General features: G+C 45.7%; 1 protein-coding gene across 1 annotated transcript in view; it reads left to right on the top strand.

Moving 5' to 3' along the window:
- Nucleotides 1-2,503: 2,503 nt before the first annotated feature.
- The window catches only part of ZDHHC9 (zinc finger DHHC-type palmitoyltransferase 9), a 46,179-nt gene continuing 25,680 nt past the window's right edge, over nucleotides 2,504-23,002 (top strand). Inside the window, exons 1-3 of the mRNA XM_060183061.1 lie at nucleotides 2,504-2,687; nucleotides 4,179-4,483; nucleotides 20,360-20,520. Of these exons, the coding sequence (XP_060039044.1) occupies nucleotides 4,317-4,483; nucleotides 20,360-20,520 (328 nt within the window). The 5' untranslated portion in view covers nucleotides 2,504-2,687; nucleotides 4,179-4,316. The remainder of the gene's footprint in view (nucleotides 2,688-4,178; nucleotides 4,484-20,359; nucleotides 20,521-23,002) is intronic.

The following is a 23,002-nucleotide window of genomic DNA, read 5'->3' on the forward strand; positions in this document are numbered from 1 at the left end:
AACAAATACTAATACATGGTAATAAAACAAGCTTGACCTATCCAGCCACTTAATCCCAGAGGGAATGTGACCCAGAGTAGGGAGGGGCAGAACTCAGGAATGTGTCGCCATGACACATTGATTCCAAGACTCTTGGGCTTCACCTGTACCAGAGTGCTGCTTGAAATATGTTTGGAAAGCATGCAGGCTGAGTTGTGAGTGCCCCACAGTCAGGAGAATAGAGTTGGAATGATCATGCTACTCCTAAGGGCACTTGGTGTGCACTGGTTTGAGGATCCAAGGGGCTGATGAACTTGAGAGAATCCCCTCCCTCCACACGAAGAACTAAGCACTAAGCTGAATTCAAAGGGTAAGAACTGAAGACCATGATACTGACTGTACGGTGTATAAGGAATGCAAGCCAAGGAACAATGAAGGCTTTATAAAGTCATACTTTCCTCTACAAGCTAATTATAACACACAGCTCTCTTTAAGAGACTCACCTAGTGACTATTTAATCCTCTTAAATGTTTTGATTGAAAGGTGTCATCAATGTGTCAGATGTAATTATTAGCAGGTAATGGTGCCTTGTGGGTCCTAAATATTTTAAATGAGAAATAGTCATTGACTGTGGACATGGTCCTTTGAGTAGCACACACACAAAAAGACTACCTTAGGATGAGCCTTGGCAGTCTCTTCTATGTTAATTCTGAATACTCTGGGGACACTTAAATGAAGCTCAGAAAAAGAGCTGGCATCTTAGGCACTGTCCCTCACCAGTGGTCACCTTCAGCTCTTTCTCATATTTCCACTTCCATTTGGAAGCCAAGATCCATGCTGGTGCAAACAGACCCAGTGCCTTTGAAGTCCACTGTATGATAGGAAGAACTTAAGAAGAACAGAAAGAGGAAACACAAAGTAAAACTTGGACTGGTTTGCTGTATGGCACCAAACGAAGGACTCTGGAGGAGGGCAGAGAAGGGGGTGGGGTGAGGGGGGCGGGCTTTCAGGTCCTGGTGCATGATGGTGGAAAAAGACCTAAGCTGGGTGTGTGTGTGGGGGAGAGTGTATTGCAGACACATGTGATGCTGAGATGAGAAATTGTGCCCATGTGTCAGCAACTGTACAGCAAACCATTATTCCCCAATAAAATGATAAAAGAAAAACTCCTCTGTATAATATCAATGCTATGATTCTCAACTGATTTCTTTCATTGTAATCCTGAACTTCCAAAGGATGCTCCTCTCTCGGACCAGTAGCAGTAACTGCAAGGAGGGGGTGACAGAAGGAAAGAGTCACTATGATTGGTAGGTAGGGATTCTGCTTTGGATCCTAGCTATTCCCCAATTATCATAAGCTTCTGAAAGCTAATAGTAATCTGCAACCTTTGGGGCTATCTTTACATCATTACCTCCCTGGAAGTATCAGTCTCGGTGTTACTGTCAATTATTTGCTTTTGGCATTGGGGAAAGAGGGGAAGAAAAGGAAAAGAAAAAAAAAAAGAGGGGAAATAGTTCTAGGTTCATGGGAACAACTATCTGTTTCAAATTATTTTTTTAATGTTTGTTTTGTTTTCAAAGGCTTAGAGATTCAGGCTAGGGAGAATGGGACAGAGGTGGGTTTCCTAACTAGTGAATGGGACTTTGGAGGCAGAGGGTTTGCTTTTAGGCTGGAGGAAGAGAAACATTCTGAATCGCCGTGGATTTCGTGCAAGTAGCATTGGAGAGGCCCAGGGAAGATCTAGTTTGGGGTGAACACCCGGATCTGTGAATGTATCGCTTCAGCTTCTCACCGTGTGTATACGGAGGGGGGGGAGTGGGAAAGGCTTGTCTCGTCCCATCCATATCACCCTTAACCTCCTCCTCTGTCCGACTGTATTAACAGTAGGTGACTCTTGACATATTGGCGCTCTGATCCCCTCAAAGGAGGCTGGCAGTCTCTTGGCAGGTGGGCTAGAAGCCCGGAGCTGGGTGGGGGAGAGGGGCGGAGCTATTTCTAAATGGCAGGAGGTATAGCCAATGGCTGTTCGGGGCAGGGGTGGGTGGGTGGAGATGCCGAGGTCTTCCAGCCAATGATGGGCCAGCAACTACTGGAACGACCTGGTGACGTGAGGAGCGTTCCATTTGGCCAGTGGTGGGCGGTTGCCACAGCTGGTTTAGGGCCCCAACCCTGGGGCCCCTTGTCAGGAGGAGGCAGCCTCCCGGCTGGTGAGAAGTAGCTGCCACATCTGGTGGCCCACTCGACCCCCTGGGATAGTCCTCTTCCCGTTGTCAGTGCTGGGGTGAGTTGGATCTCGAGGGTTCAGGTAACAAGGGGGTGGGGGCGGGGGGCCGCGTGGTGGGCTGCCCACCCCGCCAAGGGCCCCTGGGAACCTGCAGAAGTGGCCACAGCCCCGCCCGGACGGGCAGCTGCCGAGCCCCCGGCCGGTCGGGGGTGACTCCACGTGGCAGGGCGTGTGTGCGTGTGTACGAGCGCGGGGAGGTGGCGCGCGTCCCAACCTGCCGGGGCGGTGGTCGGCTGCGTGGCAGAGGCTGGGCGGGCCTCTCAGTGCCGCGCCCGCCGCCGGGCCCCACACTCAGCCCTGGGCTGCTGGGCCAGGTCGAGGCTTCTCGGCGGATTTTAATCTTTGTTCTCCCAGGTTTGCCTTCCCCTGGCTGGTGTCGTTCGCTCCCGCTGGGCTGGTTTCTCCTGAGGAGACTGTTTCCCAGGTTAGTTCCACACAAAGGAAGTGTTCTCTCCATCTGGGGGGTGGGGGGGGGTCCTCTGCTCCCCACTGCTGTCCACCTAGGCAGACCCCTGCGCATCTCCTGTTGTCCATTTGGACCCTTGCCCTCGGGAAGGATTTCAGGTTGGTGGCTTCTCCGAGCCAGCGGGGCTTCAGGCTTCTGCCTGGCTCTTGGCAGCGTGGGGCATGTGCTGTCAGTAAACAGAAGCCACAGCCCCACACCTGAGCTTAGGGGAAGGGACACCGCTGCTGAGGCCCAGCCAGGCAGGACCTGGAGGTCGAGGATGCTCAGAGCAGAGCTGGCATTTCCTAAATGCCCCAGAAAGCACCTTTGGTCTTTATTTTCACGGCTTCTCCCTGCCCCTCCTCCCCTCCCACAGCTGCCAACCCCTTCCAGAACCTTTGCTGCCCAAGTCAGCCTTTCACTTCCAGGTCTGTGATGTGGTTTCATTATGATGTCCACAAATGTGAGGCTAGACCAGGCAGCTTGGTTTCTTTCCCGGAGTCAGGAAGTTACAGAGGTTTGATGAGGGGAAATCTGTTTGGAGTAAATAGGAGCTGTGTATATGTCCAGTGTGTCCAGCACTTCTTTGACCTGCCAAGGGGTGATTTGCTCCCTGACGTGATTCAGACTGGAATGGCTAATTGAAGCAAGAAGGTGAAGAACTGGAGAGAGAAGAGGGAATGGCTCCTTCAGGACTGATTTTCAGAGGCCTCTTAATGGTGATTAGAGGACCTTGTGGTAGAGTGGACAGAGAGCACCCCTGAACTCAAAGTCTGCAGACTCAGTTTTCTTGGCTCAGTTTTGCAGCAGCTGTGTGACCCTGGATAAGTTATTTCCTCTCTCTGGTCTTCTCTTATTTCCAAAGCCAACCAATTGCAGCTATCGCTCAGAAATCCCCCCTCCAAAAAAGAAAAGAAAAAAAAAAATCCCTCTCCTGTTGCCAAGATTTTAAGATGATCGAATAATCAGCTTTCCACTGTAAAGCTAGGAGTAGGAGTTTTTTTTTCTTTCTAAAAACTTTAGCCTTTTTCACTTTTTTTTTAAAAAAATCTTCATTGGGGGATTAATGTTTTACAGTCGACAGTAAATACAATAGTTTGTACATGCATAACACTTCTAAGTTTTCCACATAACAATATAACCCCTGCGTCTTTTCACCTTTTTAGAATACAAGTAAAATTTGAAAATAATTTTTTCTGTTACCCCACCCAGTACCCCTTCAGGCTGTATTCATCTTTCTGCCCCTGGGAAAGGAGGACTGAACTAAATTTTCTTGGGCTGGTGTGTTGCTTTGCCATGTGTGTGACCCAAGTTCAAGCCCAGCCTCCACCACACTGAAGGATGCTTTGGTGCTGTGGTCTCTTTCACTGTTTCTCTATCTCCATCCAGAATAAACCAAACTAACACCAAAAAAGAACAGCACTTTCTTGTTCCTGCCTCACCATTTTCTTCTCATGTGCTTTTTTTTAGGGCTCGAGTTGGGACTTTTGATGATGCATGACCCAGCAACAGCCATAGCAGGCGACGTGATATCAAAGCTGGGTTCAGCTCATATTGCTCCTTACCTGTAATTGCCACTGAGTCCAGTCCGGACCAGGAATTTCAATCATGTCTGTGATGGTGGTAAGAAAGAAGGTGACGCGGAAGTGGGAGAAACTTCCAGGCAGGAATACCTTCTGTTGTGATGGCCGCGTCATGATGGCTCGGCAAAAGGGCATCTTCTACTTGACCCTCTTCCTCATCCTGGGCACCTGCACTCTCTTCTTCGCCTTTGAGTGAGTTGAGTTGCTATTGGCTAGTGTTGATCTCCTGTGTTTCCTTTGGGTTCAGAAGAAGAGCCTTCTTTCTGGGCAAATTTGTAGAGGCTGTCTGTCTTTGTTCTCTTGAACACTATTGGTTATGCCAACTGAATTCATTGCCTTGTGTTTATAGCAGAAGAGGTGCTTCTTACTGAAAAGTTCAAGCTCTTTGGTACCATATTAAAACTGCTTTAAATCTTTAAAAATATTTATTTATTTATTGGGTATATATATAGAGAGAAATCGAGAGGGAAGGGGAACATAGAGAAGGGAAGAGACGGCGATGAGTGCACATGTTTTAATACACAAAGACCCAGGTTCGAGCCCCTAGTCCCTACCTGCAGGGGGAAAGCTTTGAAAGTGGTGAAACAGTGTTGTAGGTGTCTCTCTTTCTCTCTTCTTCTCTATCTCCCCCTTCCCTCTTGATTTCTGGCTTTCTCTATCCAATAAAATAAAGCTAAAAAATGTAAAAGAGAGAGGGAAAGAGACAGATAGACACCTGCAGCACTGCTTCACTGACTGCTTGCAAAGCTTCCCCCCTGCAGGTGGGGGTCCTTGCCCACTGTAACATGTGTGCTCAATCAATGTGTGCCACCGCCCAGATTTATACCAGATTTATAATATAGTTTGGGGTTCCCTCTGGCATGCTTGGGAAAAAATGGAGTTAGCCTTTATTACTTGCCTCCCATTTTCAGCGATCTTCTTAGGTGCTTAGTGACAAATTGCTTCTCCACCACCACCACTCCATGAGGCTAAAGACATCCCCTCATGCTCATACAACTCCCCTACGCCCAGCATCCACCTGTCCTGTTATTCTGGGCCCTGTGTCCTTCGAGACCAACTTTCAGCTCACTGTTTAACTGAAAAGCCAATTGAATAAGGAACCTGCAGATTGGCGTCAGCCTCGACTATGCTGCGTGTGTGGCACTTAGGTGCTTGCGTGCGAAATGTGAGTTGCTCTTTCTTTCACTCAGAAGATCTCAACAGAAACAACTCGTGTGTGTGTGTGTGTGTGTGTGTGTGTGTGTGTGTGTGTGTATGCCTTATGCCAGCCCAGAATTTATTTATTTATTTATTTATTATTTGTTTATTTCTGTGATGTAATGACTGGTGCTTGAACCATTGTTTGAAGCCTGGCTAGGTCACCACCCTAGGGAGGTGGCCAGTTGGATTCTAGGGTAGTGTGATATGACTACTGGGCATCTTGAGAATGCTGTGTGTACAGTCCAGGGTGATAGCCATGCTGATGCTTTGGGGATTATTCTGAGGAAGGCCTTGAGCCAGGAGGTGTGTGCTGTGGGCCACACCTGCTGTGAGCCAGGTAGTCGATGGACACAGCTAACCTGGAAATAGAGCTCCTGTGATGGGGTGTGGCCAGGGTATGGAAAAGTGGGGGCTCCTGGGCCAGCCTTCCTGGGCAATTAAACTGAGCTCTGCTCTTTGGGGAGCCCATTTGGGTCCTTCTTCTGTAAGGGCCTCAGGCTTTCTCAGTGCATCGGAGAGTGGAGTGTTTGTGTGGCTTTGCCAGATGTTTTGCTGGTCACAGCTGACTTGAGGAATTGAGGCATGTAACAGGCACCTTGAAGGTCAGAAAGGCTCCCTGGTAAAGGCACTTTTGCTGCTGCCATTGGCTTGGTGAAATATTTGGTCAAGTCAGGCAGACTGTTGATTATTTAGTGGTACTCTAGTTTCATGAGTGTGTGTGTGTGTGTGTCTCATGTGCATTATTAGATATTGCTCCACTGTTCCCCTTCCAAGTTAGTTTTCTTTTAATTTAAAAATTTATTTTACTGAATATAGATAAAGAGAAATTGAGGGGGAGGGCTGGGTGGTGATGCACTGGGTAAAGCACACATAGTATGAAGTGTAACAACACAGGCAAGGATCCCAATTTGATCCTCAGGCTCTCCACCTGCAGGGTAGTCACTTCACAAGAGTGAAGCAGGTCTGCAGGTGTCTTTCTATCCCCCACCCCTCTCAATTTCTCTCTGTCTTATCCAATAAAACAGGGAAAAAATGGCCTCCAGGAGCAATGGATTTCTAGTGCTGGCGCCTAACCCCAGTGATGATTCTGGAAGAAGAGAGGGAAGGAGAGAGAGAGAGAGAGGGAGGAAGGGAGGGAGGGGGAGAGAGAGAGAGAGAGAGAGAGAGAGAGAGAGAGAGAGAGAGAGAGAAGAAGAAGAAGAAGAAGAAGAAGAAGAAGAAAAAGAAGAAGAAGAAGAAGAAGAAGAGGCGGAGGAGGAGGAGGGAAGAGAAGAAGAGAAGAGGCGAGAAGGAGGAGGAGGAGGGAAGGGAAGAGACATTGAGGGGAAGGGGAGTTATAGAGGGACAGAGAAAGAAAAACACCTACAGCACTGCTTCATCACTTGTGAAGCTTTCTCCCTGCAGGTGATAACTGGGGACTTGAATGCAGGTCCTTGTGCGTTACCATCTGGCCCCCTTCCTTTAAGATTTTTGGTGTTGTTGTTGTTGTTGTTTTCTTGTTCCTCTCTCTATTCCTGTCTTGCTGCTTTTTGAAAGTGTGGAGTTGAATTCTACACTCTGTCACTCTTCTTCTTTTTCTCACCCCCTGTTGAATCACTAGTTGTTCTTGCCACTACTAGTCCCTTCTGTAAAACCAGGGTTGCATTTTCTTTTTGACTGGAATTATTAACACACACACACACACACACACACACACACACACACACGAGATTTGTTTCCAGACTCTGGGTTAAGTGCTACTTCTGGGCCCAGGGAACTTTTGGGTTGACAGGTCAGGAGAGCTTCACACTCAGAGCTACTGGCATTTGGCCCTTTCTGTATCTGGGAGCCAGACAGAGTTTGATCGGAATCTGTTCCACTTAGGCCTGGAAGGCTTCTGAAGAAACCATCTAGGGGTTGAAGCTTCTAATTAGCCAGTTTACTGCTTGACGGAAGGAGGCAAGTTGCGTTCTCAGCGAAGATGACTTTTTTTTTTTTCCTACTTACTTCTTGCACTTTGCCCTTAGATGTGAAAGGTGAGGTTGTTTATAAACCACCCTGAATTCCAACTGTTTGGGCAATAAAGTAAATATTTTTTAAAGGTAGGGCTGGGAGAGGGAGTGGAGGAAGGGGGAAGGTTGAGGGAAGTCAGAGCATTAGCTGAGGAGAGGAATGAGGAAATCTGACCAGTGAAGAGACAGATTATTTTTAGTGAGAATGGCAGGATCTGTGTTTGTGAATGCTTGCATCTCTGGGTGTAGTGTACAAACCCACAGACATTCTGAGTGGTGGCTGCCTTGGGCCTAGCCAGTGATAGGCCAGAAATATTTATTTATTTATATATTCATTTATTTATTTCCTCCAGGGCTGTCACTGGCCGGCACTACAAATCCACTGCTCTTGGTGGCTTTTCTTTTTTCTTTTTCTTTTTTTTCTCATTTTATTGGCTAGGAAAGAGAGAAATTGAGAGAGGAGGAAATAGAGAGGGAGAGAGAAAGATAGACACCTGCAGACCTGCTTCACCACTCGAGAAACAGATCCCCTGCAGGTGGGAAGTGGAGGCTCAAAACCGGGTCCTTGCATGGGTCCTTTTACTTACTACAGTGTGCCCTTAACTGGGTGCACCACTGCCCCGTCCCCCAGAATCATTTATTTATTATGAGAGAGAGAACATGAGAGAATGAAGTAGAGAGAGGATCAAAGCACTGCTCACCTCTGGCATAAGGTGGTACCAGGGATTGAACCTGCAACCTCTTAGGTCTGAGGTATGCAAGCTGGTGCTCTCACAGGCTGAGCTATTTCCTAGGTCCCAATAGCTGATTTTCTGCCTTGGAGAGTTCATATCTTGAGGCACATCTGGACCTTCATCATGGTAATAGGGTCCTGCTTACAGCAGGTGCTCAAGAACAAGTGCAAATTCATTTCTGGCTGTAAGTGGCACAGCTCTGGGTTGACCAGATGCCAGAGAAGTCTGGTCAGGCGTGTGGGTGCCCCTTGGTGAAACACATGCTGCATTATTAGTGCTGGCGGATATTTTTTTATTTTTGGATTTTGCCTTTACACATTCTCAAAGGAGGGGCCTGCCATTTTCAGTGGACAGAGAGTATCAGCTGATTACATAAAATGAACATATGCTCATCCAGGAGCTAGTTAGCTCTCTGTTATTAAAAATGTTTTCAAAGAGACCAGGCGACTGTCACTCAGGGCTGCTATCTCTGAGACTCCACTGCTTTGGATGGGAAATCAGGTTAGATTATTACCAAACTTTTCAGAACTCTCAGCATCTGAGATTCTCTGAAGCTCTTGTGTCTGTTTGGAAGATGCAAATTCACACACACACACACACACACACACACACACACACACACACACACACACAACACAGGAGGCTAGAAAACTGTATCAGGAGGGTGAAAACTACAATGTTAATTTATTCTGGGAGGGAAGAACTCAGGAAACGTGTGTGTGTGTGTGTGTGTGTGTGTGTGTGTGTGTGCTGGTTTCAGCCTCGAGCACACAGACTCTAAGTCCTTTCCATCCAGACTCTGTCCAGTTTAAATGACAAACACAGTTACCAGTTTGACTGGGAATGTCAGGCTGCCGGAGCAGAATGACATTGGCAGCCTGTGAGCTACCCAGTGAAGGAAGGACTGTCATGGTATTTGGTCAAACTCAACTTCCTGATAAAACATGGCCCCAGGGCAAGGACCAAGCACACTGTCTTCTGGGATTGGCTTCTAAGCTATTTCTTATTTTGACATTGTGACCAGACAGCTAGCGGGATCAAGGTCACCATACTGCTTGTATGGCAAGGATAACTGGGTGACTCTTGTCCCTTGAAGTGGATGCAGTTTGCTGTTTGATCAGTTCCCGTGCCTCACTGTGCTGTGTAGAAAGGCCATGGACAGAGGGTATCAAGGCACTATCACACCCTGTTGGACTGACCTTCATGGTTGTTTCTTCCTTTCTTTCTTTCTTTATTTCTTTTTTTCTTTCTTTCTTTCTTTCTTTTCTTTTTTTTTTCTGTGAGTGCTTTTTGATGTGCAGGGCAGCCATGAAATAAGATGAATAGGAACAGGACTTTGTAGCACTGCTTAGTGACTGTTGCACTTTCAGGCTTTCCAAATCTCAGCTCTCTTTCAAGTCCCTTCTTGGGTCCTCTTTTGTGCAAACCATTCCTATACTTTCTGCATTTTTAGGGCTCATTGTACATACCATTCATTTGACACATAACCATATGGCACTTCTGTTTATAAACCCTATGTTTATTGCACTTTGAGTTAGGCACTGTCCCCTAGATCTGTCTCAAAGAGCCCTCAGCTAGGTTTTACGTAGAGCAGAACTCCTGCTGACTTAGTGAATTTTGAATGCAATTAGGATGTGACAGTGTCTATTCACAGAATCTTAGGATGGGAGAGCTGGAAGGGGCCTTGGAGACTCTCCCTGTGTTTTTGCAGGTGAGAAAACCAGTGCAGAAGAAAGGTTATTACATCAAGATTTTCTGGTCAGTCTGTGTCTCTGTTCAACTCATCGCTGCCTTTTGAACATGGACTTCTGAAGACATCTGGATGACTAAAGCTGTACATAGTGCCGAAGGCTAGACCACGTATTCCAGTCTCTTGCTAGCGAGTGTTTGTGTTCCTGAGTAGTGCCTAGGTTACTTGGGTCTCTCCAGCTTATGCTCTGAGCAAAATGAGGACACCTTTGTGGAAAACTGAAAACACTTTAGTGTGACATTCTGGTAGTCCTGCAGGAACTGACAATCCTGCCTATTGAGTGTGAACTTCGAAGGTCAGGAGCTTTGTGAGTTAACAAGGGGCCGCCATCTCTGTGCCCACTCCTAGTTCCAGCACAAGGAAGAGAATGGTTTGGAGAAAGGTTAAACCTTGTGTACTCCCTCCTAGATTACTCCGTTGGTGGTCCTGATGGAAGGGGTATTGTGTTCCTGCAGACAGCAAATTAGAGGCCGATCTAACAGCACAAAGTTACCAGGTTTCGACCAAATGCTGACATGGCAGAATGTCAGTGCCTTGGAGTGACAAGGCCTAAGTTCCTGAAATTCCTTAGGAGAGATTAGGAAGGAAAAAAAAGACTTTATCATGATCTGTAGCCAAGAGACCATTCTCTGGAGAGTTGCTCTGTGGAGGTTCATTCCTGTGTTTCATTTAGAATAAGATTCAGTCTCTGACTTAGCCATTTGAATGACAGATTTAGAAAGGCACGGTTGCCTCTCTGATATCAGTTCGTTGCAGTACTTAGCTAAGCTTAACTTCCTGATGAAGCCTGTTCCCCAGAGAAGGGCTGAGCTATGTCTCTCGAACAACATGCTTTCCTGTAACAGTTCTGTGCGGTTCTGTCTTTCAGACTTGATATGCATGTTTTTCTGCACTGACTACCTTTTGTGGTAATGAGCTGCACACTGCTATTCTCCACTGGCTGCTTCGCCTAGCTTTTGAGAATGAGTCTTAATTGCGTATAGTGATCTTCTATTTTGGGAAAAGCGAGCACAAAGAGCAAGGATGCCCCCCAGCATGCTGACATCAGTTGAGATGTTTATTGAGGGGGAGAGGAGATGTCCTAAATAAATCTTCCTCCTTAAGAACAAAGGAGGCACCTCATGCCTCTTGCAACAGCAAGGAGCTGGTGAATTCAGGGTAATTAAAGGGATGATTCTGGAACAGGGTAATAAGAAGACAGGAAGCTTATGATGATGATTAGATAAGATTGGCTGATGTAGGCCCTCAGAATACTGGCCTGTGGAGTTTGGGCTTAATATAACAGACTTTAGGGAATTGATTAAGTTCTGGGGGTGTGTGGCTTGGGGGTGCACAGAACTTTGAGAGACGTGATGACATGCATACACTACGTGTGGGTGTGGAAATACTCCTGAAACCTGGTAATTCTGTAAAAACAGTGTCAAATCACTAATTCAATTTATACAGAAGTATATTCCTATTGAAATTTGCTGTGGTTGTTGTCACTGAAATATGAAAAATGACTGAAATTTGACTTTAACTGTTTAGTGGATTTTCTTGGATAGAGATTTGAGTTCTTACTAGAAAATGACTCTTGGACTCAGAATGAAAAAAAAATATGTCTGTTTGTTTAATTTTTCCCACTGTGAATGGAGGAAAACAGAGGTCTTCATCTTCACACAGTAAAATCTGGGTAACTGATTTTATTATTTTTTTTTTACCAGAGCACTGCTCAGCTCTGGTTTATGGTGGTGCGGAGGACTGAACTTGGGACTTCAGAGCCTCAGGCATGAAAGTTTCTTTTGTATAACTATTATGCTATCTATCCCTGCCCTTGATTTTTTAAGACATTTTTCCCCTTCTGGGTTATCGCTGGGGCTCAGTGCCTGTACTACGAATCCACTGTTCCTGGAGGCCACCCCCCACCTTTTTTTGTTGCCCTTGTTGTTGTTATTATGGTTGTTGTTGCTATTGCTTTTGTTGTTGGATAGGGCAGAGAGAAATCAAGCGAGGAGGGGAAGACAGAGATGGGGTGGGAAAGACACCTGTAGACCTGCTTCACCGCTTGTGAAGTGACCCCCCTGTAGGTGGGGAGCCGGGGGCTTAACCTCCTGCACTACTACCTGTCCTCCCTTGATTTTAATTTTATTTTTAATGTCAAAGGAAATGTTTCCCTGTCTTCAGAGCTTGAGTGCCTTCAGAAGAACCTTGTATCAGTCTTTTCTTTTTAATATTTATTTATTATTTCTTTATTTTATTTTTTATTTAAGAAAGGATAAATTAACAAAACCATAGGGTAGAAGGGGTACATCTCCACACAATTCCCACCACCCAATCTCCATATCCCACCCCCTCCCCTGACAGCTTTCCCATTCTCTATCCCTCTGGGAGCATGGACCCAGGGTCGCTGTGGGTTGCAGAAGGTGGAAGGTCTGGCTTCTGTAATTGCTTCCCCACTGAACATGGGCGTTGACTGGTCGGTCCATACTCCCAGTCTGCCTCTCTCTTTCCCTAGTAGGGTGGGTCTCTGGAGAAGCGGAGCTCCAGGCCACATTGGTGGGGTCTTTAGTCCAGGGAAGCCTGGCCGGCATCCTGATGACATCTGGACCCTGGTGACTGAAAAGAGAGTTAACATACAAAGCCAAACAAATTGTTGGGCAATCATGGACCCAAAAGTTGGAATAGTGGAGAGGAAGTGTTAGGGGGATACTCACTGCAAACTCTAGTGTACTTCTGCTTTCAGGTATATATTTTGCAGTAGTTTATGGATACGTGTGAACATACGCTCTCTCTCACAGAAACTGGTGTATATCTAGGTTTTGGGACTTTGTTAGAAAGTAAACCACCTGAGAAGGAATTAGAGTATACTATGAAAGGAAAGGTCTCACCCGAGTAATGAAGCTGAAGGGCTGTCATTCCACACGTGAAGTCTCTGGACACAGTCTGAAGTGAAGCACGTTGAGGTGGCAATCGTTGCGTTGATTAGGTTGTGATTGGCAGATGCAATATTATTTGATATGGATTGGGAGAGGCATACGGGAAAGTGGGCCCTGTCCAAGGGTTCCAGGACTGGGGGAAGTAGAGGCTCTATAGTGGAGATGTGAGGTTCCTGCTGTCTTAAGGTTCAAAAAGACAATCGATAGTTAATGTTATCATCACATTATTTGGTAATTGGGTTAACTTTGAAAAGTCCTTTTGTTAGGGTTTGCTGTACAGTACCCAGTATCTTGTATATAGCTGTGCTATTGGTTGCTTCTGATCTACTTGGTCTAGGCTTTTGAGAGAGTCCGCATATCAAATACACAGCCTATATATTAAAAAGATTCAGTCTGTGTTTTTAAAAACTTCGAGACATACAATTAATTTTCCCCCTCTCATATTAATTAACTAGTGATTTATATGACTACATTTTACTAGGGGTGTACATAAACACCATTCCCACCACCAAAAGACTGTGACCCATCCCTCCCACCCACTCCCACCCCCCACTGGCCCAGGAAGCTGCATGTCTACCCCTCACCACAGAGTTTTTACTTTGGTGCCCTACTTACAATTTGGTCAGGTCCTGCTTTTAGTTTCCCTTTCAGATCTTCTTACTCAACTTCTGTTGATAAGTGGGATCATCCTATACTCATATTTATCTTTCTGACTTAGCTCATTTAACATAATTCCTTCAGCTCTGTCCATGATGGGTCAGAGAAGGTGGGTTCATTGTTCTTGATAGCTGCATAGTATTCCATTGTGTATATATACCACAGCTTTCTCAGCCACTCATCTGTTGTTGGGCACCTGGGTTGCTTCCAGGTTTTAGCTATTATGAATTGTGCTGCTATGAACATAGGAGTACACACCTCTTTTTGGTTGGGTGTTATGGAGTCCTTGGGGTATAACCCCAGGAGAGGAATTACTGGATCATATGGAAGGTCCATGTCTAGCCTTCTGAGAGTTTTCCAGACTGCTCTCCACAGAGGCTGGACCAATTTACATTCCCACCAGCAATGTAAAAGGGTTCCTCTGTCCCCACAACCTCTCCAGCATTTGTTGCTGCTGTTTATTTATTATTTCTAATTTGATAGGACAGAGAGAAATTGAGAGTGAAGGGGAGCCAGAGAGATACCCACAACACTGTTCCACCACTCATGAAGCTTCCTCATTGTAGGTGGAGACTGGGGATTTGAACCCAGGTCCTTGTGCATCTAACCGAGTGCACCACCATCCAGTAGCCCCTTCTTGCACTGGTCTTAAGGGTGGTTGACAGGTTTCCTATGCTCTAGAAGTAGGCAATATGTAAGAAGACAGACAGCCTTGATGTTTTTCAGCCACCAAGTTGCAGATGCTACCATGACGCCAACCTGACATCCCTGGGCAAATGACCTCACCAATAAATATGTCCTGGAACTTCACCTCCCCAGAACCCTCTCCCACTAGGGGAGGATAGAAACAGGCTGGGAGTATGGATCGACCTGTCAATGCCCATGTCCAGCAGAGAAGCAATTATAGAAGCCACAACTCTCACCTTCTGCACCCCATAAAAATCTTTGTTCCATATCCCCGGAGGGATAAAGAATAGGGAAACTTCCAATGGAGGGTAAGGAATATGGAACTCTGGTGGTGGGAAGTGTACCCCTCTTATCCCACAATTTTGTCAATTATTATTAAATCACTAATAAAAATAAAAACACCTAAAAAGGCAGTCAGCCATTCATGTCAGAGAGGACTTGTATCACAACTCATGTTTATGTGGGACCCAGGGCTATTGTGGGGCTCTGATCCTTGGGCCCTTTCTGCTCTGCCATGCACATTTTTTTTCTCCATAAAGCCCCCTTAATGACTGCTATGGGAACAGTTTCAAGTAGCCACCAGGTTCCCAGGAGAGCTCTTCTCTGACCACTTATAATCCTTAGAGTCTGAATAACCATCCTAACACTTGATTATGGGTCTTATCTTAGTCTTCAGCTGTTTCATGTGGTAGTCGTTTCCCCCAACAAAATTAACTGCCATTGCTCTTGTTCTTCACTTGTTAGACCCTTAAGTACTTGTTGGCTGATATAGTGCACTGGTAAAAGGACAGTGACGAAAAAACACAGCCAAAAGCTCCTGGGGAGTCTTCAAAGGAGAATATGGTACAGAACACGAAGCCTCACACTGTTGGTCACTGAGGCACAGCCCAGCCATCGAATCCAATTGCTTCCATGCCAGCTCTTCTCATGAATGTCCTTTGAGTTTTCGCATGTGAATTGAAGTTTGTGTCATTATCATTGTCCCTCCACTAGTGTGCTAAGGAGGGGGGATGGGACATGACACACCAGCCCAGCCTGGCACTGCTGGTTACTGCTGGTCAGTACCACCATGTGGACCTTGGGACTTGTACGTCCCGTTGTGTCACCCCGGCAATGAAAGCTCCCTGGCCGGTCAAGATGTTTGTAGAAAATGACATAATAATATGACGTCTCTTCATGATGCAGAAATGAAGAGGTAGTGGGGGTAGACATGGTTGCATTTATAAAACCCACTATGGAGAAAAAAGCAACTTCCTCACCCCCCTGGAAGGGTTTAGACCTCTTGGTACTTAAAAGATGAAAGAAAGTTCTGTTTCAAGAAGTGTATGGATTTTTGTTGGGCAGCTATTGCTTTAGCAGCAGGTTCTGCAAGACCTTTAAGAGTTGGGGGTGGGGTGGGCATGGGAGAGGGCTGAGGAGATAGTATAATGGTTATGCTAAAGGGCTTTAATATCTGAGGCGCCAAAGGTCCCAGGCTCAGTTTCCTGCACCACCCTAAGCTAGAGATGAGCAGTGCTTGGGTTAAAAACTAAATAAAGTAAATGGGGGGGGGCCGAGTGGTGGTACACCTGGTTAAGCACACACATTACAATGTGAAAGGACTTGGGTTCAAGCCCCCAGTCCCCACTTGCAGGAGGAATGCTTCATAAGCTGTAAAGCACGTCTGCAGGTGTCTCTCTTTCTCTCTCCTTCCCCCTCCCCTCTCAATTTCTATCCAATAAAATAAATAAATTTGATTTAAGTAAATAAAGTATACGCCATTTTGCAGTCTGGGACATGGCACCGTAGATGAAGTATCAAGCTCTCAAGCATGAGGACCTGAGTTCAGTCCCTGGTATTGCATATGCCAGAGAGATGTTTGATTCTCTTTTTGTCTCCCTTCCGATCTCTCTCTCTCATTAATACGTAAGTTAAATCTTAAAAAAAAAAGAGTTGAGGGAGATGGTACAGCTATAGAAATGAGTAAAAGCTAATGGTATGTCACTTATAGAGATAGTTTTATTCTGGTTACCCTCACTTATGTCCATTACACTGCATGCAAACCCTGCACTCTAATACTGAGCCTCTTGTGCCTGTCACTTTATATAGAAATGGGATTAAGGTTGGGGAGACAGCATAGTGGTTCTGCTAATGACTTTCCTTCCTGAGGCTCTGAGGTCCCAGGTTCAATCCCCAGCACCACCATAAGACAGAGTTGAACAGTGCTTTGGTCTTTCTCTCTTTTTTCCCCCTCTCCCCCCCCCTCTCTCTCTCATTAAAATATAATAACTTAAAATGTATAAAAATAAAATAAAAATGAGGTACAAGTTTTCTCAGGTTTGAGGGGTAACCAGAAATAGGGAAAAGATCCCTGTCCTCTCCCAGATTAGAGTGTCAGAGAAAAATAAAAGTGTATAGCATATCACTATGCCCAGAAGCATTGTATATGGAAACTACTAGGGGGTTTCAAAGATGGTTAGCTTATGTTTGTGAGTGACATAAGCTTATGTTTGTGAGCCAGTCTTTCAAATCAATACTGTTTGAATATCCTCCTGCCTTGGGAGGTCCTTATTAGGAATTACCACCAAATCTTCACATAGCTTAGTCCTCTCAGAGACATCTCAAGCTTGCTGCAATTATGGAACTATCCTCAGTATTCTTGAGCCTGACTACGATTAAAGCCAGACTCTGATGGGTTGTAGTTCATAGCAGTCTGCCTCTGGCTCTGAACTTCTTCTTACTGGGTGTAGAAAGGCCTGCTGGTTCCACATCTGTCTTCCCAGGCACACCCACTCATTAGTAACAACTGGCTGCCAGTAGCCTCATCTCTGGAGAACAACACAATGGGCCTGTTGTATACTTGTTGACATAAGAGTGGATTGTTTTAGCAGGTGCAGAAGATAGTCTGTATAGTGATTACAGAGACCTTTATCCTTGATGGTGTAGTGTAATTCTAATCTAACTTGTCCTTTGTCCAGTCGACAAGCAGGTGCTGGGATGGGACTTAGTTAAGCACTGGTCCTTCTGTGCATAGGAGCAACAATAATTTATTTCTCTGTGTGTGCGTGTGTGGTGGTGGTGGTTCTACTATCTCTTTCTTTTCCGAGCAGTAAAACAGTTTCAACTGACTTTGATGACCAATCAAATAGCTGCCCTTTCGAATGCTTTTGATTGGAGACTGTACACCCAGGGCAATTTGAGTCCTGGAGGCATTATTTGTTTTCAAGAGCAATCTTCTTAGAGATGTGTGGTGACTGGGAAGATGGCTATTTTCTGTTCGTGTGTCAATTTCACTTGGCTTGCTCACAAAATGTGTTTCTCCTGTGTCCTCTGGGTCCTCGATAAGTGGAGGTGACCTTCATTTTGGAATTCACTTGATTATCGGTACCAGTAAAGGGGAACAATGGAAATGAGGTTAATCCACAAGCCAGTGATTGCAAGAACCTTAATTAACCTGAGCTCAGTTAGGCAGCTCCTCCCATTCTCTGAATTTTTTTTTCACCAACTCTTGGTTTTGAGGAAAAGGAAGTCAGTCATACAAAAGCAAGCTAAAATCCAGGGTCTTGTGAAAAACAATCAGGCAAGTAAACAGAAAGCCACCCAAATCCCTCTACAGGCTCACTACGAATGCTCACCCTCATGAGAAATGGCTCAGCTTAATATTGCAATTGATCTGCAACTCTGTGCAGGTGTGCGTGTGGGGATTGTTCTAGAACTGCAGCGAATATACAACTCAGGGTTAACTGTTTGCTGTCAGTGTCAGCCGTCTTAACCCCCATGCTGATGAGGTTAGCCATTTCCTTAGTTTACTTTCTCTACTCTCTCTTCCTTCCTCCTCCCTCCCTCTGTGATTCTTGCTCATCCACTTATAGCCCGCCTCCAAGAGGTTTCTGTGTTAAAGAAGAAAAACGTGCTTCTGGAGGAGGAGGGGAAGGAAGATGCTCACTGTTAACCCTGGTCACATATTCCCACTTCTCTGGCTTGCCATTCTTTCATCTCAACAAGTAGTTGTTGATCACTTCTTTGTTCCCTTACTCAAATTGGGCCCTGGAAGCAATGGAACGATGATGATAACATGAATGGCTGACGTTAACTTGGCTTTTACTGTGTGTCAAGTGCAGTTCTGAGCACTTTATATTTGTGTGTTTGGTCCATCCAGCAACCTCATGAAGTACTGCTATTACCCTCTTCCCAGATAAGGATGAAATTAACTAAGTCACCCAACAAGGAGCCAGGCATTCCTGCTCCCCCATAGACCAGCTTCTTCTTGTTGCAAAGGCCAGTTGGGGGAGATGAGGTGAAAGGAGTACCATACAGTACAAGGCTCTGGTGATGAGGACCATAGGGTTCAAGCAGGAAGAGACTAGTGCTGTCTAGGAAAGGTCCTTTACTGGGCAGTGGCACACCTGGTAGAGCACACATGTCAACATGTCCAAGGACCTGGGTTCAAGCCCCTGGTATCCACCTGTGGTAGGTGAGGGTAGGAGCTTTACGAGAGGTGAAGCAGTGCTCCGACCCCCCCATCTCTAGCTTCCTTTGCCCTCTCTGTCCTAATAAAACAACATAAATAAATAATTAAAAGTGAATATATATTTAAAAGGAAAATCCTTTTATTTTTAATATTTACAGTCTTTGTTTATATATGAGGGTGAGGGATTGATAACCAGAGAATCTCTCTGGTACATGTGATGCCAGGGATTGAATTCAGGTCCTCATGCTTGATAGTCTAATGTTGTAATCACTAAGCCACCTCCTAGGCACTAAGAGAGATCTTTTCGAAGAGGCCAGACCTCTCTGAGGCCCAGATCTTTCACCTATCAGGTGAGCATAATAGACTCTGCCTTGTAAATTTAATGTGAGATACTTTTTTTTTATTGCCACCATGGTTATTGCTTGGGTTTGGTGCTGGCACTACTAATTCACTGCTCCCAGCAGCTATTTTGTTTTATTTGATAGGACAGAGAGAAATTGAGAGTAGAGGGGGATATAGAGAGGGAGAGAGAAAGACAAATTGCAAACCTGCTTCACCATTTGTAGATGGGGAGAAAAAAGTGTGTGTGTGTGTGTGTGTGTGTGTGTGTGTGTGTGTGTGTGTATTTTAAGGAGAGGGAGAGAGAGAGAGAGAGAGAGAGAGAGAGAAGTATAGAGATGTAATAGATAGATGCTCCAGAGCACTGCTCATCTCTGGCTGATGATAATGTGGGGGATTGAACCTGGGACTTTGGAGCCTCAGGCATGATCAGTATGCTACCTTCCTGACCCTAGCATATAAAGGGCTTTGTGCAGTGCCTGGAATGTTGTTAAATGCTTGTGATGATGATAGCGAGGACATGAATGTCTCTGGCACCAGGGAGGAAGAAGGTGGCATCCAGGTGGATTATGGGGAAGGAGTGGAGTGGACAAGATGCTGGGAAAGGGTACTAAGGGAATAGGATTTTTTTACTCCCTTGGCCATTAGTCAGCCACTAGCTGAGCCGATTGAGGGAAGAAAAGGGTGGTCTGGGAGGTGGCGTAGTGGATAAAGCATAGGACTCTCAAGCATGAGGTTCCGAGTTCAATCCCCGGCAGCACTTGTACCAGAGTGATGTCTGGTTCATTCTCTCTCTCTTCCTATCTTTCTCATTAATGAAGAAATAGCACCTTAAAAAAAAAAAGAAGAAGAGGGATAGAAACGTGAGCAGCCCTGGAGCTTCTCATTGACATTGAGATATGTTGAGCATGTCTGACACTGGGACTCTGCCTCATCTTCTCGAGTTCAGACCTAGTGCCAGATGAGAGGATATGAAAAGCCCTCATATGTGGTACTTACAAGTCCAAGCTCAGTTGCTTCCCTGTTCTTAGTAGGATCTAGTCTTTTCTGGCAACATCAAAAGAGCCTTGGTTCCCAGCAGGCTGATGGGAGGGGCAAGGCCTGGGGTCAGGGGTGGTCCCCAAGACTACGTATGTTACAGTTTGACATTGATCAATTATTTGTGGAGCTTCTCCCATGTGTAGAACCAATTGTATGTTACAACTTTGAGAGATTATCTCGTGAGAAGTATGGTGACTGCCCTGGAGGTACTGGTGATTTGGTGCTATGGGTTGGATTGCGTGAGAACCATTAAGGTCATCGTAGGATAGGTTTAACCACATGTTCACTTGCCTGTGTATTGCAGGTGCCGTTACCTGGCTGTCCAACTGTCTCCTGCCATCCCAGTGTTTGCCGCCATGCTCTTCCTTTTTTCCATGGCGACGCTTCTGAGGACCAGCTTCAGTGACCCTGGAGTGATTCCTCGGGCCCTACCAGATGAAGCAGCATTCATAGAGATGGAGATAGGTGGGTTTCCCAACCAGCTGCTAAGACACCGTGCACTGGCTGATCAATGAGCAAGGAAATGGTATCATAATAGTCCCGACAGATGATCAACCACTTGCTGCCTTTCCCTTCTGAGATCCCCAATCTGAGATCCAGATGATCCTGTAGATTTGGGAATGCAGGTGTCACAAGAATTGCAAGGTGTTTGTTTCACTCTTTCTTCTGTTAGGTCATATGGAAGTTGTAATAGGTGTAGGTGTGACTTAGAAAGGAAGAGAAGGGGAGTTGGGTGGTAGTGCAGCAGGTTAAGCGCACATGGCGCAAAGCGCAAGGACCGGTGGCGTAAGGATCCCGGTTCGAGCCCCCTGCTCCCCACCTGCAGGGGAGTCACTTCACAGGCGGTGAAGCAGGTCTGCAGGTGTCTATCTTTCCCTCCCCCTCTCTGTCTTCCCCTCCTCTCTCCATTTCTCTCTGTCCTACCCAACAACAATGACATCAATAACAACAACAATAATAACTACAACAATAAAAATACAAGGTTAACAAAAGGGAAAATTAAATATAAACACACACACATATATATAGAGGGGGGGGGAGGGAGAGAGAGGGGGGAATAGAAGGCAGGACTGTAGGGAAAAAAGGGACAAATATATCTAAATATAGATAGATAGTTATAGAAATAACAGTCAACCCATATCTGTGACCTTGGGAGAACTACTGCAGTTTCCAATGGAGGAATTCTGGTGGTGGGAATGGTGTGGAATTATACCCCTGTTATCTCATAATTTTGTAAATAAATATTAAATCACTAACATAATTTAAAACATGAAAATATGTTAATTTAATTAATTTAGTTATTTATTGCCACCAGGATTATTGCTGGGGCTTGGTGCCTGCATGATGAAATCCACTGCTTCTGGCTGCCATGTTTTTTTCCCCTTTTATTTGATAGAGACAGAGAGAAATCGAGAGGGGAGGGGGAGCTAGAGAGGGAGATATAAAGAGAGACACCTGCAGAACTGTTTCACCACTCATGAAGCATCCCCCTTGCAGGTGAATACTGGGGCCTTGAATTTGGGTCCTTGCTCAACCTGTTGCGCCACCATGTGGCTCCCTTGGGACTTTCTTTTCGAACTCCCCCCCCCCCCCTTGGGAGATGAGGTGGTGGTGGGGGAAGTAGATTTGTGCACACCCGGACTTAAACTATCAATACTTAGGGGTGAGGTGAAGGTGGGAAGGGTGGGCCAGAAGCAGAGCTGGGTGTGTTGGTGCAGTTGGAGTTTGGGAGTGCGGTGTGGGAAGGGAGACCTGGTAGAGCCTGCAGGTTAGGAATAAGATTGGGAGGGAGAATGGCAGATGCTCTCTTTTCTTCACCTGGGTTATTCATCCCCTTCCTGTTGACACATGGGAAAAAATGAAAGGCCAGGGTAGTGTCTGTACTGGCCTGGTACATTTCTCAGTAGACTGTTAGAAAGATTGGGCTGATCATTTAGTCCTGTGCTAGGTCTATTCAGCCTGGGGGTTGGTGTGGCTGGAGAGAAGCAGGCATGTGATCCTCTTGCTTCATAGCTCCTCTTGGGGAGGGATAACCGCAGACTGTGTCTCCTGGACGCCCGCATGGAAAGCACATGCAAAGGAAGCTTAAGGTGCAGGGATAATACCCCAATGTCTGGGTCTCCCTAGCTTTTTAATCCTCATGGCACATTGTTATTATTTGATTTCACAGCAATCCACTCCCCTCCACAAAAGAGAGAGACAGACAGAGAGAGAGAGAGAGGGAGAGAGAGAGAGAACGAAAAAAGATCCACGTGGCAGATAATTTAAAAATCAAATAGGAAAAATATATTCTGTTTTTAGAAACATACTGCACAGCGAGGGTGCGGCTCATATGCTGCAGATGGGTGGGTGTGCAAATTGATATAGTCTGTCTGGGAAGTGATTTGACAGTGAGAAACGGGGACTTTAAGGGCTCCTACTTTTTTGGGTCTCTCTCTCTCTCTCATTCAAGTAAATTAAATAGGGGTGGGGAAATAGCATAATTGTTCTGCAAAAGACTTTCACGCCTGAGGCACTGAGGTCCCAGGTTCAGTCCCCAGTCCCACCATATGTCATAGTTGATCAGTGCTCTGGTGTCTCTCTCTCTCACTCTCTCTCTCTCTCTCTCACTCTTTCTCTCTCTATCTTTCTCTCATTAAAATAATGATTGGGGCTGGCTAGTGGTGCACCTGATTAAGTGCACATGTTACCTACCATGAACAAGAACCCAAATTCAAGCCCACCCCCTCCATCTACAGGAGGAAAGCTTCATGACTGGTGAAGCAGAGCTGCAGGCATTTTTCTGTCTCTGTCTCTCTCTCTCTCTCTCTGTATCCCTCTCTCCTCTAACCCTCTTTCCTCAATTTCTCTCTGTCCTATCAAATATAATAAAGTTCAAAATGAATAGATATTTGAAAGGAAAAAATCTACATGTGATTTCATTATAATAAATAAATTTAGCCTTTGT

This window comes from Erinaceus europaeus, chromosome X (assembly GCF_950295315.1).
Source record: "Erinaceus europaeus chromosome X, mEriEur2.1, whole genome shotgun sequence".
NCBI lineage: Eukaryota > Metazoa > Chordata > Mammalia > Eulipotyphla > Erinaceidae > Erinaceus > Erinaceus europaeus.